A 16356-nucleotide genomic window follows, 5' to 3' on the forward strand; every position below is an offset into this window, starting at 1 on the left:
TTCTGAGAAGCTACTTGTCAAAATCATCAAAAATAACTACAGCTAAATCCTACAGTAAAATCTCTTCAAACATTGCTTCTGTTCTTTCTTCTCACTCCTTTACTCCTGCAACTCCAGTTACAGGTATGACAAACTTTTCTCCCTTACATCTCTTAGAGTTCTGTTTACTTTCCATCCCATTTTCTTTGGGCTTCAGCCTGGATGCTTTATATCACCCTATCTTCTGGGTCTTTAATTGTCTATACAACTGTTATCAAATCTACTGGTAAACCCATGTATTGTGTTCTTAATTTCAGGTTTTGCACTTTAAGTCCTAGAATTCTATTTGATTCTCTTATAAAGCGTCCAAATTGCCCCTAAAATAGTTCATCTTCTCGCCCAAAGTCACAGTCACTTTAAAGTCTAAATCTGATAATTTGATCATATGGATCCTCTGACACTGTTTCTAGTGTGTGTTTTTCTCTTGCTTTCAGTTATCTCATCAGATCCCCTGATATGCTTGGTCATTTCTCATTGTCTGCTGGAAATTGTATGTGAAATATCTTAGAGATAATCTGAGGCTTTGACTCTTGTTATCTTCTTAAAGAGAGAAATAGGCAATACGAGGAACACCAGATTAAGTCAATCTAGAGTTGTTATGATTCAAAGCTGGATATAAGTATTTGCAAGGGCTGGACTATTTCTGGTTTGCCTTTACCCCTAAGTCAGGAGTCCGACTGAATACGTGGATGGTTAACCAGGTCCACTCCACTCTGGTTTGCCTTGAATTCTAATTTTTGTCTCTTTAGCGCTTTGAAGCTGCGGAAAATCCTACTCAGCTTCTCGGCTGGAGTTTTCTCCTCAACTTCTTGGTATCCCTGTACCATTTTTTGAATTAGAAAATGTTTTAAGGGGATTAGAGGCTCTGTTCTCACTAGAATTCTGGCCCCTCAAATTTTCTCATTTTTGGTAATTCCCTAATGCCTTCCAACATTATTTTTGTTTTAATTCCATACAACTATTCTAACTGTTTTCATAGGGAGAACTAGTCTGATGTAAGTTATTCTGCCATAGCTGAAAATGGATATCTTCAATGTCTACTGCAATTAAAAACATACGTACATTCTGACCCAGTATTTCCATTCTAGGATTTTATCCTACAGATAAATTCACATATGCCCTAAAATATATGCACAGTAATGTTCATTCTAGCATTATTTGAAATAGCAAAAGACATGAAAGAAATCAGTAAGGAATAAAGCCCATCAATAAAGAAGAGGCTCAATATATTATCCACATAGTGAAGACATGAAAACAAATTATCTGGGTCCTTATGTGTTAAAATGGAAGACGGAGAATAATATGCACAGTATACTCCAATTTTGGTAAAAAAGAATAAACCATGCATATACATTTACATATGCAAAAAAAGTTTTTGAAGAGATACCTCAGAACAGAGAAGAGTGGTTACCCTGGGAAAGAAAACTGGGGGGCTTGGAGTCAGTGGAAGAGTTTTCATTATTTGATAGTGTTTGAATTTTTTTACACATTACATACTTTAATGTTATAATAAACATTAGAAAAATATATAGCATGAGAAGTGCTACATCCTGGGAGTCAAAGAAGAAAATGGCAGCTCAAAGGAGGCTTATTTAAGCAAGAGTTTAAAGCTTAGACTTTAACAACAGATTGGATTTAGTTGAGTGAAGGAGAGAGAAAGTCTGCAGAGAAGGGGAGTAGAACATGGAGGTAGAAGGGAGTACTCACTTTAGGGTAACCATTAATAGTTCCAAACTCATGAAGGATAGGGGGGATGTAGGAGAATGCGTAACTTACAAGCCTCTTTTTCCCCAAGGACAGATTACATTGTGTTAAGGAGTTTAAATTTTATTTGAGGGAATGGGGAACAATGCAAAATTTTATTTTGAGGGAATGGGGAACAACAACAAGATCAGATTTGCCCTTCACATGTATGATGATGACAGCCCTGTGGCTTACCCAAGGGGTAAGATGGGGAGGAGACAGACTTGAGCTAAAAGATTATAATAACCTAGGGGAAACCCTAATGTAGTGACAATGAGGATTAAATGGGACAGATTATAAGATGTTAAGATGGTAGAATTAAAAGGAGCTGGGCCTTTATTTATGAATAATGGAATGTATGAAATAATTTTACAATTCACTTTTTATTGGTCTTGGACAACTGAGTAGAAAATGGAACCCTTCACTGTCAGGGAACATAAAAATGGCATAGATATGTGAGCAAAGAAATGTTCAGTTCTGCACAGCTGAAGTTGAAGTGATTGAGTACATCTAAGAGAGGAAGGTATCTAGCAGAATACAGATGTCTGGAACATAAAAAGATGGTGGAGGAATAGACTTAATTGTCATAAGAATAAAATTGGTAGCTGAAGTCATGGGGGTGTTTAATATCACCACAGGAGGAAGGCTATGGATGAAACAACTTATAAGGGGTGGAATATATACATGGTAAGCCCCAAAAGTAGGCTAAGAAAATACTCAGAAAGCTTTCAGAAATAAGTAGCGGCAGCCAATGGATGACGATGGTTTCAAGAAGGCTTACATTCTTTCAGAGAAATTTAGAAATAAAGAGCCTGAAGTGTGTTACTGGTATTGAAGAAATAGGAGATGATATATTTGATCACTGTGTTAGAATTACCTAGTGCTTGTTTAAAGATTAGATTCCTAGTCCTTCTGAACTGAGATTTCTTAGGGTGGGAAAAGAGTGTATATTTTAACAAGGTCCCCAATAAACTTCACTTTCAGGTCTGAGAATAACTATGGCAGACTTTAAACTCCTTTAGAACAGGATCTTGTTTAATTTTTTTTTTTTTTAAAGATTTTATTTATTTATTTGAGACAGAGAGAATGAGAGAGAGCACATGAGAGGGGGGAGGGCCAGAGGGAGAAGCAGACTCCCTGCCGAGCAGGGAGCCCGATGCGGGACTCGATCCCGGGACTCCAGGATCATGACCTGAGCCGAAGGCAGTCGCTTAACCAACTGAGCCACCCAGGTGCCCCAGATCTTGTTTAATTCATCATGTATCCTTAGTGCTCATCACAGCATTTGCCATATAACAGGTCCTCAATAAATATGAAGTAACTTAAGGATGACAGTAGTGAATGGACAGACAGATGAACACATAGCTGAATGAAAGAACTAAAGAACTAATGTCTTTGCCAAAATCTTGGTAGGATTATTGGAGCTTACATTCTGGTGGGGTGGGGGAAGGGGTGACAGATAATATACACATAAGCAGACAGACGATTTGTAGACATAATTTGTAGAGATCTGTGTTAGCTAGGGTAGTTGGGGAAAGATTTTCTGAGGAGGGAGCATCTGAGTTGTCACTTAAATTACGAGAAAGCATTAACCATGTGGCGGTCTGAGGGAAAAAAACATTTGAGGCAGAACAAAGCCCTAAGGAGAAAAGGGGTGAATAAAGTGTATTTAGGTAATAAGGAGGCATCTGTGGCTCAGGCTCAGTGAGTTAGATAGAGGCTGGTGGAAAATGAGGATGCTGATCATATACAGTTTCATCGGTTGTGATCTCATAGGAATTTGGATGTTATTCTATGAGAAACTACTTAAATTTTAAACAAAGCAGCGATGTGATTTGATTTACACTTTAAAAAAATTACTCTGGCATCTATATGAATAATGGATCCTAGCAGGGCAATGGTGGAAGTAAGCAGACCAGTTAGGGGTTGATGAAGTATTCCAGACAAGAGATGATTATCTTGTGGTGGTAGCACCAGAGACAGTGAGAAGTGTTTGAGTTTAGAATATATTCTGGAGATAGAGAAGACAAGACCATGCTAATGGGTTGGCCAGAGTTAAGTAAGGGAAAGAGGAGTCTAAAGAATTTGGATTTTAGCCAGTAAGCAATGGGACTCAAAGTTTTGAAGTGAATGAGTGACAATTACAGTAGAATATATTAGAACAGTTACCTTGAAGCAGTAAGCAAAATGAATTCTTTGGGAAATAAAACGGAAGATAGAGGCAAATTTGGAGTTGTCAGTAATACTCTAGGCCTGAAGTGACAGGCACTGAATTAAGGTGATGACAAAAGGAATGGCAAAAAGTAATGGATATAAAGGCCACAATCAAGTTTATGGAGATTTAATTTGCAGTGCCTTTAGGCACTAGGACTTAGCAGAGAAATTTGGGCTAGAAATATTTGGGAGTCATCCAAATATAGCTAGTTTTTAAAGCCATGTGAGTGACTGAGATCATCCAGAAAAAGGCGATGGAGTGAAAATGGAGCCTAGGCTAGGAACTGGCAAAAGAGACTAAGAGTGACGAGAACAAAGGAGAAAAACTAGGAGAATGTGGCATCATGGATGCTGATGGAAGCATTTTAAGGAGGAGTGTTTAAAACTGTCAAATAAGGGCTAAGAAGTGTTGGTTGGATTTGCTAAAAGAGAGATCTTGCATGATCTTTGTCAGAGCTGTATCCATTTAGAGGTGGAAAAAGAAGCAAGGCTTCAGGTATACGAGGTGTCTGAGACATGAAGAAGCACTGACCATCAACATGGATAACACTGAACTTTTTGGTTTTGAAGCAAAGAAGAGAAGTAGCTAGAGGAATAACTAGAGTGGAGGGAGGGAATCTTCAGAATGGCAGAGATGGTGGTATGTTTCAATATGATGTGAGAATGAGGAGGAAGCTACTGGAGAGGGTGAGTGATTGCTGCTCATGGGATCCAGAGCACAGGAAGGAGGTGAGCCATATGTGGGAGGAAGTGTACTTCTCCCAGTTACAGGAAGCAAAAATATGCAAGGGTGGTGCTCAGAGGCAGAGGGATTCCCAGGATGATGGCTTCTATTTTCTTTGTGAAGAAACAAACCATCCACTCAAAAGTGAGGGGAAAAATGAAGGGGACTGAATTTTGAGGACAGCAGAGAAGAAATGCAATAGCCATTATGGAGAATGGGTACATAAGTTTTCCAGAGAAATATGAGATTGCTTGGCCATGCTGAAGATTGAATAAAATGATTTCTGCAATTTTGTGTTTAAATATTCTATGATAATATCCAGGTTAACTCATGATTGACATCATGGCAATCCCAAGCCTTATACGTCTATTCTACAAAGAACCTCTACATGTTTGACACCTGAACTCATAACTTTAAATTTGTGGAGCAGCTTACAAAAAGCTCTTTTGTCAAAGCCCCAGTCTCTCATTTCTCAAGTTCTCTTTCTTTTACACCCATAAATTTAATTTCATTATTTATCTACATTGTTTTTTTCAGAAGCAAAATATAAACTGATGATAGGGAACAGATGTGAACATAGATACAATGTTGGCCATAACACAAACTGCTGCGAGAAAAGTCCTATCAGAGTAACATAAAAAAACATGTCATCAACTTAAATTATCTAGAAATCAAATATAATTTGTCACAATTATATTATCATTTCATTTTAATTTTTATCTTTACTATTTGCCTCACATATATTAGATGCTTACTGATGTTTAGAGAAAAAAGGAATAAGCATTTCAGGGATTTCTAAGCATTTGGTACATATCGATAAACCATAAAATAATCAAGTGCAAATAACTGAAGGAAAATCCAAAAACCATAAAGTTAGTAAAGAAGGTAGTAACTGCTAGCACATCACAGCAATTGTATTAACAATGTCCAGAGACAATGTTGACAAATTAAGAGATGGGGAGGGGAACATGATAATTTATTAGAGGAGTTCAGTTCTTTCATAGAAGCAAGGTAATTTTCTTTTTTCCATCATAATTGTGAAATGAAATACTCTCATCATTATACTCCTTTAGTTATCATTGCCATGCGAATAACATTTGCCCCAATCTCTCATAAAATATAGTAATAACAGTTAACAGAAAATAATGAAAATGACTAAATCTTCTTCAAAGTTTAGAACACATTTAGGATTTGACAATGATAATGGGTTAAATGATTGTTACTTGAAACCTTAAAATAATTTTTTTTTTGCTACTCTGCAAGTTAATTTCCTAATTGGTAAAAGAAAAGAGGTTAGATTAGATCATCTCTGAAGGAAGTTCCTACTCACATTTTTGATTGAAAAGCATCTGATCACAGAGACTATCAGCTACTTTAGGAGTATAGTACTTCATATATAGCATACAAAGTCCATGTTAATTAAAAAAAACCTTCTGACAGGACAGTTTCCTTTTAGGAATAGCTTACTTCTTTATTCAGACCAAAAACCTGGTAATGATTTTCATAATTAATTTTTGATATCTTCATATCCATTAGAAGTTAATTTTTTTTCACAAAACTATATCATGAATGCCATCAGAGTTTTTCCAAAACAAAATTAATTTTATTTTTTTTATTTTTATTTTTTAAAGATTTTATTTATTTATTCATGAGAGACAGAGAGAAACAGAGGGAGAAGCAGGCTCCCAAGGAGCAGGAAGCCTGATGCGGGACTCGATCCCAGGACCCTGGGATCATGACCTGAGCCGAAGGCAGACGCTTAACCATCTGAGCCACCCAGGCGCCCCAACAAAATTAATTTTATAATCATCATATCATGGCCTTATTTTTTTCTTCCTTTAGATGCCTATATTTTGAGAAATAGTATAAATTCTTACCTCTAAGAGATAAGGTTCCATTTGATCCAGGGTTTTTCCAAGATGCTTATCTGGATCTAAACCTGCCAAGAAAGATTACATTTTTTTGTTTTTTTTTTAGGTAATTATCAGATTGGAAGTCTAAAGACATATTCCCCTTCCCTTGGTCTCTCCTTGCCTAGGAAACCAGTATGTGATTATTTCAAATTGCTTTGATCCTAAAGTAAAATGTATTTGGCTCATATTTACTTTCCTAATCCCCTTGGGTAACTGGTTTTCTTGCTCCTGAAAAATAAGTTCCATACCAAATCATTTCATTGCACTGTGTCAACTTCCAGATGCATTGTTTTAATTCATTTTTGAGCAACTGTAATTTAGTTGGAAAAACAGGTATCATTTCAAACATGACATTTATGTCCTTGGTATTTTAATTATTATGGTTATTTTACTCATGGACAATAGTGAGAATTTTCTTATGTATCCCTGTTTTATCTAACTTTAAAATTCTAACTTAGAGAGTAAGAGTAGAAAATAGAAGAGTGGTAGACCCTTATGCCTATATAATTAATTCACTTCATAGAAGGACACAGATACGGACACAAATAATTGTATTCTCAAATTAAAGGACACTTCATTTCAATGACCACTTGTGTGATAATATATTTTCTAAACAAAGATAGAGACAACTCTGAAAAATCCTTATTATACCAATGGCATGTGCACAATCTTAGATAAAGATGTTCAACTACAGAGTTTATGTAGGTGATAAGGTATAGGCAGACAAGTATGGGCAATAAACTCTTCCCACATACCAAAACTAACTTGCCAGGGAAGAAAAAGTCACATGCCACAAGTTTGCTATGAAATGAAAGAATTCATTTTAGATATTACATCCATAATACATTTAGATATTTATATACATAATACATGTATTGACTTAGTCTCATTTAAATAAGTTATTTTTATTTTTTGTTGGCTTAAATTATTTAGCTTATTAATTACACAAACTGATTAATCATTTTCTGCTTCTAGTTGGATGCCTTTTTTGGTAACATGTTATTTCTTATATCACATATCAGAAGAAGGGAAGTCAGGCAAAGATTGAAAACTCTTCTGCCACTGAGTATTTTTAGGTGAAACTCAAAGCAAACAACTCAGATCAACAGCACTAGACAGATTTTTCGTGTCAACTCCCTTCACAGCAATCTTATTCTCATGGTATATTCGCTAAAATTAAAATTTCAAGGAGATGGGTGAACATATAGATGAACCAATCACTGATTCTGTCCAGTTCCTCTACTTCTACCACTATTTAGCGATTCAGTATTTAGAATGAATAAGTAAATGAAATACTTTGAAAGAAACACCCATGTAATCACCACCCAGATTTAACAAGCATTAATGTGCTGTATTTCCTCTACAACATTTTTTTAAAAGAAATAACCACCACCAACACAATAGAACATAACAGTATATCTACTCTTAATCTATATCCCCTACACTTCTACATGGTAACCACTCTTGAAGTTGGTGAGTTACTAATAATGCTTTTATAATTTTACTACAAATTATGTATCCAAACAGTATTTAGTATTGTTCAGGTATATTAAATTTTTACATGAATAATACAAACTTTAATTTGATTTTTTAAATTCACATTGTTGAGATTTACTTATATTGATTACTGTGGCTCTGGTCCATTCATTTTTATTATTGTATTCTATTCCACTATATGGATATGCCAGAATTTAATTCTACATTTTCCAGTAGATGGGTATTTGGGCCCTGGGTTGTTCCTAATTTCTGTTTTGCCACAAGCACTTTTTATGCTGCAGTGAATATGCTTTTATGTGAAATTACCATGATATATAATTATATATATTACTGTATATATGCATGTGTATGTGTATAATCTTTAAGTCTATTAGATATTGCCAAATTGCTCTTCAAAGCAGTATTAACCAATTTGTACTTCCACTATCAGGACATAGAATTCCTACTTCACATAATGCAAAAATAATTTAGTGGTGTCAGAATTTTAAATCTTTGCTAATCTGATATATAAATATATATAAAATTGTTTTAGATACTTGTTTTCATTTTCTTTTTTTTTTTTTAAACGTTTTATTTATTTATTTGACAGAGAGAGACACAGCGAGAGAGGGAACACAAGCAGGGGGGGTGGGGGAGGGAGAAGCAGGCTTCCCGCCAAGCAGGGAGCCCGATGCGGGGCTCGATCCCAGGACCCTGGGACCATGACCTGAGCCGAAGGCAGACCCTTAATGACTGAGCCACCCAGGCACCCCTAATTTTCATTTTCTGATTATTATTAAAAGTAAGAACCATACCCAACACAGACGGTTTCCCAGGTGAATTCTACTAAATATTTAAGGAAGAGTTAATACTTACTCTTCTCGAACTATTCCAAAAAGTAGAAGAGAAGGAAAACTTCCAAATTCATTCTATAAGGCCCACATTACCCTGATAATGAAAATCAGATAAAGAAACTACAGAAAAAGAAAACTACAGGCCAATACCTCTGATGAACATAGATGAAAATCCACAGTAAGATATTAGCAAACTGAATCCAACAATACATTAAAAAAAAAAATTATTCACCATGATCATGTGGGATTTATTCCAGGGATACAAGGGTGGTTCAATATTTGCAAACCAATCAAAATGATACACCAAGTTAGCAAAATAAAGGATAACAGCTATATGATCATGTCAATAGATGCAGAAAAAGCATTTGACAAAGTACAACCTTCATTCATGATAAAAACTCTCAACAAAGTAGGTTTAGAAGGAACATAGCTCAACATAATAAAGGCCATATATGAAAAACCTACAGCTAACTTCATTCTAAATTGTGAAAAACAAAGCTCTTCCTCTAACATCAGGAACAAGATAAGGATGTCCACTCTCTTCCCTTTTATTTAATATAGTACTAGAGGGTGCCTGGGTGGCACAGTCGTTAAGCATCTGCTTTCGGCTCAGGTCATGACCCCAGGGTCCTGGGATCAATTCCCACATCAGGCTCCCTGCTTGGTGGGAAGCCTGCTTCTCCCTCTCCCACTCCCCCTGCTTGTGTTCCTGCTCTCGCTCTCTCTCTCTCTCTGTCAAATAAATAAATAAATAAATCTTCAAACAAACAAACAAACAAGATAGTACCAGAAGTCCTAGACATAGCAATCAGGCAAAAAAAAGACGTAAAAGGCATCCAAATTGGTAAGGAATAAGTAAAATTTTCACTATTTGCAAATGACATGATACTATATAATATATGGAAAACCCTACAGACTCCACCAAAAAAACTGCTAAAACTGATATATAGATTTAATAAAGTTGTTAGATAGAAAATTAATACATAAAAAATCTGCTGCATTCTTATACACTAATGAGATAGCAGAAAGAGAAATTAAGAAAATAATTCCATTTAAAATAGCACCAAAAAGAACAAAATGCCTATGAATAAACTTAACAAAGGAAGTGAAAGACCTATACTTCAAAAAGCTATAGATCAATGGTGAAATAAATTGAACTTGACACAAACAAACGGAAAGCTATTGCATGATCATTGATTGGAAGAACCAATACTGTTAAAATGTCCATAGCACCTGAAGCAATCTACAGATTTAATGCAATCCCTATCAAAATACCAATAACATTTTCCATGGAACTAGAACAAATAGTCCTAAAATTATATGGAACCACAAAAGACCCCAAATAGCCAAAGCGATCTTGAGAAAAAAGAACAAAGCTGGAGGTATCACAATTCCAGAATTCAGGATATAGTATAAAGCTTTAGTGAGGGGCGCCTGGGTGGCTCAGTTGGTTAAGCGACTGCCTTCGGCTCAGGTCATGATCCTGGAGTCCCGAGATCGAGTCCCACATCGGGCTCCCTGCTCGGCGGGGAGTCTGCTTCTCCCTCTGACCCTCCTCCCTCTCATGCTCTCTGTCTCTCATTGTCTCTCTTGCAAATAAATAAAATCTTAAAAAAAAAAAAAAAGAAAAGCTTTAGTGATAAAAACAGTATGGTACTTGGACAAAATAGGGTTATATAGATCAATGGAACATAGATCTATAGTTACAGAGATCAATGGAACAGAATGGAGAACACAGAAATAAACCCACACATTTATGGTCAATTAATCTATGACAAAGGAGGGAAGAATAAAGAATATACAATGGGGGAAAGACAGTCTCCAATAAATGGTGCTGGGAAAACCAGACAGCTACATGCAAAAGAATGAAACTGGACCACTTTCTTATCCCATATACAAAAATAAAATGGATTAAAGACCTAAATGTGAGACCTAAATTCATAAAACTCCTAGAAGAAAAAATAGGTAGTAATTTCTTTGACATCAGCCATAGAAACATTTTTCTAGATATGTCTCCTAAGGCAAGGGAAACAAAGGCAAAATCCAACTACTGGGACTACACCAAAATAAAAAGCTTTTGCACTGTGAAGGAAACCATCAACAAAACAAAAAGCAACTACTGAATAGGTTATTTGCAAATGATATACCCGGTAAGGGGTTAATATCCAGAATATATAAAGGGGAATTTGCATAACTCAACATCAAAAAACTCCCAAAATAATCTATTTAAAAATCAGCAAGAACCTGAATGGACATTTTTTTCAAAGACATACATATGGCCAACAGACACATGAAAAAATGCTCAAAATCACTCATCATCAGGGTAATGCAAATTAAAACCATAAAGAGGTATCAATTTACACCTGTTGTAATGGCTAAAATAAAAAAACACAAGAAAGAAGTATTTGTGAACATGTGGAGACAAAGGAACCCTTGTGCATTGTTGGCGGGACTGCAAACTGGTGCAGCCAATGTGGAAAACAGTATGGAGGTTCCTGAAAAAATTACGCTTTATGTATTTGAGAGCTATGTTGTTATGTGCATACACACTCACAATTTCTAAAACTTTTTGATAAGATTATTCCTTTTATCAACAAGTGATGACCTACTCATCTGCATATATCTTCATACATGATTTTTATCTTATATTCTATTTATCAACATTACAACACCAACTTTATTTTGTTAATATTTTACTGGCACATATTTTCCATTATTTATTCTCAAATTTTCTGTGTGCTTTTGTTTTAGATGCCACTTATAAACTACATATAACTGGATTTTTAAAAATTTTATCCTATCTTATAAATACAACTCTAAAGAATGGAGTTTAACCATTTTACATTTTTAACATTTTATGTTATATGTCTGGATCTGTTTCTATCACCTTATTATAGATTTCCTGTTTTATTAAGCTTTATACGTATTTGTTCCTTTGCTATTTTCTGCCTCATGCTGTATTGAAAGGATTTTTTTCTGTTTGCTGATTAAGAAGCTGTGGACTGAATTTCTACTCTTTCAGTAATCACTTGTAATTTTTTTTTCAAAGATTCTATTTATTTATTTGACAGAGAGAGAGAGCACAAGCAGGGGGAGCGACAGGCAGAGGGAGAGGGAGAAGAAGGCTCCTGCTGAGCAGGGAGCCTGATGCAGGGCTTGATCCCAGGACCCTGGGGTCATGACCTGAGCAGAAGGCAGACACTCAACCGACTGAGCCATCCAGGCACCCCAATCGCTTGTAATTTTTAACGTACATTCAAAACTATATTTTTGAAGTCTAAATGTATTATCTAAGAGTTATGAATCTTAGAATATAAATTTAACAATTTGTTTAGCATCCTTTTGACTGAGAGAAGTTAGCATGTTTTCACTAGATACTAAATAAGCCCCACTATTTCAGTTGCTATTACTGTGTTAATTTTTAGTTGCAACATTTTGTCAAGAAAAAATTAAGCCCACCAACATATTTTACAATGTCTATGTTCCCAACTGTTTCTCGTTCATTTCTCCTGGAATTCAATCTATTTCTAACTGAAATCCATTCTTTATTTTTTTACTGAAGATCTGTGAGTGGTAAAGTCTCTGAGGTTTTAGATGTCTGATAATGTCCTATTTCACTCTCATCATTACATAATTTAGTTGTAATATACTACTTCTTTAGAAATTAGTCATTCTTAATAAGATTTATGCTGTCAGTCTGATAGTGGTTCCCCTATAAGAAATATTTATTTTTTCTGTGCAAAATTGTAGTTTTCAAGGTCCTTGAGACACTCTGTAATTTTAATATAATATGTGTAGGTGTATGTTTACTTTTATTTATACTGTACAGCACCTAATATACACTTTCAATTCTAAAACTTACATTTTTCAAGTCTAGAAAAATTTCAGTCATTATATTTGTAAATACTATTTTTCTGCCTTTTCTTCTATTTTTTTCTGAAACATCTATTACACAAATATTGCAATTTCCAATCTATCCTGCACATTTTTAAATGGCTCTTAAAATTTTTTTTTCTCTGTCTATGTTGCCTTTTGGGTCAATTATTTTTTTCCTGCTTCATTCATTCTCTCTTTGACTTGGCTCACCTAGAGTTTATTCTGCCCACTGAGCTTTTTGTTTTTTAAGTGACTGTATGTTTCATTTCCAATATTTCTAACTGGTTACTTTTCATGTCACCTTGTTGCTGTTTCACTGTGATTTTTATTTTTTTATTTTTTTAAAAAGACTTTATTTATTTGACAGAGAGAGAGAGAGAGCACACAAGCAGGGGGAGCGGCAGGCAGAGGGAGAAGCAGGCTTTCTGCCGAGCAGGGAGCCCCATGCGGGACAGTGTGATTTATTTTTCTAATTGATTGCTCTTTCTTTAATGGATGTTTTATTTTTCTTTATCTCTTTGAGGTTCTCCCTCATATGGGGCACTTTCAGTCTCTGTTTTCCCCCAGGATTATATCTCCCAACTGCTTTTGCTTGTTTCCTAACCCTTTGTATTATAGCCCCATGGTTCAGTCCTGCTTACTATTTTGTGTCTACTCATTTCTACTTCACAGAAATGTTTATAATTTTTTCCAGCACAGATATGTCTTTCATACTTTTCCTTCATATATTCATATAAAGCATGAATGTACAAGACTAGCATGAATGGAAATCACTATTTATCTTTCCTTCCAACTCCTTGATTCTTACATATCGGTCAAACAACATAACCTATCCTACTCAGCATTTGGGCACACACCATTAAAGTCAAAGTCTCTTATGACTGAATCTAATAATTTATGTTTTGCTTCTTTGTAAGGGTCTGGGAATAAATAAATGCCTGACTACAAGTCATGAAGGGAATTTAAGAGCATATGTTTTTACACAGGTAAGACTGGGAGATCAAACTGATCTTCCCATTTTTCTTACAATCTTTTAATTCATTATAGAATCATCAAGTCTCAGCTCTGAACTGTTAACGTATAGAAATAGCCGTTGCATCTCATTTCAGCAATTGCTGCATTCCATGATGTAGATAAAGTAATTTTGTTTGCCTTTAGATAAGAGTCAGTAAAATATGTAAACATAAACCACATGGGACACAAGCTTTTTCCACATGAATCTGTGATCAACACACAAACACACTATGTTAAAAATTAGTTGATTATTTCAATATTTTTCTGTATTCATAGGAATATTTTCAATTTATTTATTCCTGGGCTAAGCACTGAACATTCTGTGGCACTAAAAATATTAGTTCAAAATTTAAAACTTAAAGAAGATTTTCAAATATTTTCCTGAAACACATTATAGACCATTTCACTACAATGGAAAATTATTGTAAAGCCATAAAATAGCTAAAATAAAAGAGCTATATTTCTTTTCTCTCCAGAGTTAATAATGAAATAAGCTGCATGTGTAAGTCTTTATAGTATGGTAACGGGGTCTGAGTCATGTTTAGTGAGTGTGGTAGGTGCTGCTGATTCATGGTCTGATGCTTCAGACACCTCACACAGGGAAGACGACCAATCAGTAACATTTCACATACACAAAGCAATAGATGATTTCACTGGACATATAAAAACCAAGAGAATGGCAGGACCTGAGAAATAAACAACTTTGACACATTATAAATTTATCTGAGGTTAGATCTGGTGATTTTGGTGGGCTTCTTTGGCATGAACAATGATTTAAAAGTTCTTATCTCATGATCTGATACTACTTGAATAGACTATAATTCTTTTCTGAAAGGTGTCTAAGTTTCATAATGAAACTGTCTAGATTCAATCTAATAGTCTCCATATTCTCTTGAATGAATCTTTCTACTTTAAATCAACACTGTATATGATGCACACTTGCGTCAGGCTAACATATTCCATTGTACTTAATTATGACTACTTGAGTCCTTTTCTCCTGATGCTTTGCTGGGTAATCTGAGTGCAACCTGTCTTTGCTTCCATTTTTCTGTTCATTAGAGAGTGACAAATCATTGGGGACCTCATCATCACTGCCCATATGACATGCCCATATGAAATTTCAGACTGCTTTTATAAAATCTTTTCTTGGATAAGATCCAGAGATCACTAGCAATTCAAGCTACTCTCTTTGAGAAATCAACGGCCTAAAACCACCCTGATCTCAGAGATCTCTTCTAAATCAGTTGACACTATTGCATGTGGGATGATATTAGTCAGGGATGTGGTAGGAAGATTATTCATCCTACCCCAGAATATATTCAGACATGGAACTTTTCTTAAGAAATCTTTACTGCCTGGAACACTTATGATTCCATAAATATTAAACTACATGCAAATGAAAACTCTTATGTAACTTATTTTTATAAATATAATGAAAGATTGAATATTTAATTTTCTTACACATCCACATATTTTTTCACAAGTTTCCTCATTTAGAAACATTCTAGCATTGTATGTACAGTCTTTATGATATTTAATATCTCTAAATGGAAAAATATTATTATTTAAAAAAATTTAAAACAAGGATCTGGAGAAACAAATCACTTTAACATGAAAAAATTGTTAGCTTATCTATAATTATGAAGCCCAAGGATGTCAGTCTTTTATCTCATGTATTTTTGGTTTGGGTATTTTTTTTTAAAGATTTATTTATTTGAGAGAGAGAAAGCACAAGCAGGAGGGCCAGAGGGAGAGAGAATCTCAAGCACATTCTGTGCTGAGTGTGAAGCCTGATGGGGGCTTGATCTCAGGACCCTGATATCACAACCCGAGTCGAAACCAACAGATGTTCAACCGACGTGCCACCCAGGCACCCCAGGTTTGGGCATTAAAAAAAATTTTTTTTTTTATTTATTTGTTTGACAGAGAGAGGGAGAGAGAGCACAAGCTGGGGAGCGGCAGAGGGAGAGGGAGAAGCAGGCTCCCTGTTAAGCAGGGAGCCCGATGTGGGGCTCGATCCCAGGACCCCAGAAAAATGACCTGAGCCGAAGGCAGATACTTAACTGACTGAGCCACCCAGGTGCCCTGGTTTGGGTATTTTTTAACTAGATGATATGCATGGAGAATTCTGATGTTCTTGAATGTCTCTCCTGAGTCCTTCATTACTGAAAATGGAAGGTCGGGGTAAGATTAGTATCAAAAAATATTTTTATTATTGGGCTTATTTTTTAACTTTCACGCTTTAAATGGTTTAAAGAGAAACAGTTTAAATAATGAAGTCAATGTTTGAGTTAAAATTTAACACAAAGGTTAGACATCATTAATAACTTCTCAGTTTAATTTCTTGTTTTACCAGTAAGAATCCGCTTATATTTCTAAGTACAAGCAAAGATGCTAATATACCAATATATTTGTATTATATTCTATTACAGTCATTTTATGTATGTATGTATGTATGTATGTATGTATGTATGTAATCTCCATACGCAATGTGGCGCTTGAA

At 35.2% G+C, this 16356-nt stretch overlaps 1 protein-coding gene across 6 annotated transcripts in view; it reads right to left on the minus strand.

The window, feature by feature from the left end:
- The window catches only part of DPH6 (diphthamine biosynthesis 6), a 234831-nt gene that overhangs the window by 82950 nt on the left and 135525 nt on the right, over positions 1-16356 (minus strand). For all 6 annotated transcript variants that reach the window (XR_004677317.1, XM_034994227.1, XM_034994228.1 and 3 more), the window contains exon 6: positions 6598-6659. Coding sequence is in view for 5 of the 6 variants with exons in the window: in XM_034994227.1 (XP_034850118.1) it covers positions 6598-6659 (62 nt within the window). In the remaining variant the exon portion in view is untranslated. The remainder of the gene's footprint in view (positions 1-6597; positions 6660-16356) is intronic.

This window comes from Mirounga leonina, unplaced genomic scaffold (assembly GCF_011800145.1).
Source record: "Mirounga leonina isolate KUSES-001 unplaced genomic scaffold, KU_Mleo_1.0 Mir_91, whole genome shotgun sequence".
NCBI lineage: Eukaryota > Metazoa > Chordata > Mammalia > Carnivora > Phocidae > Mirounga > Mirounga leonina.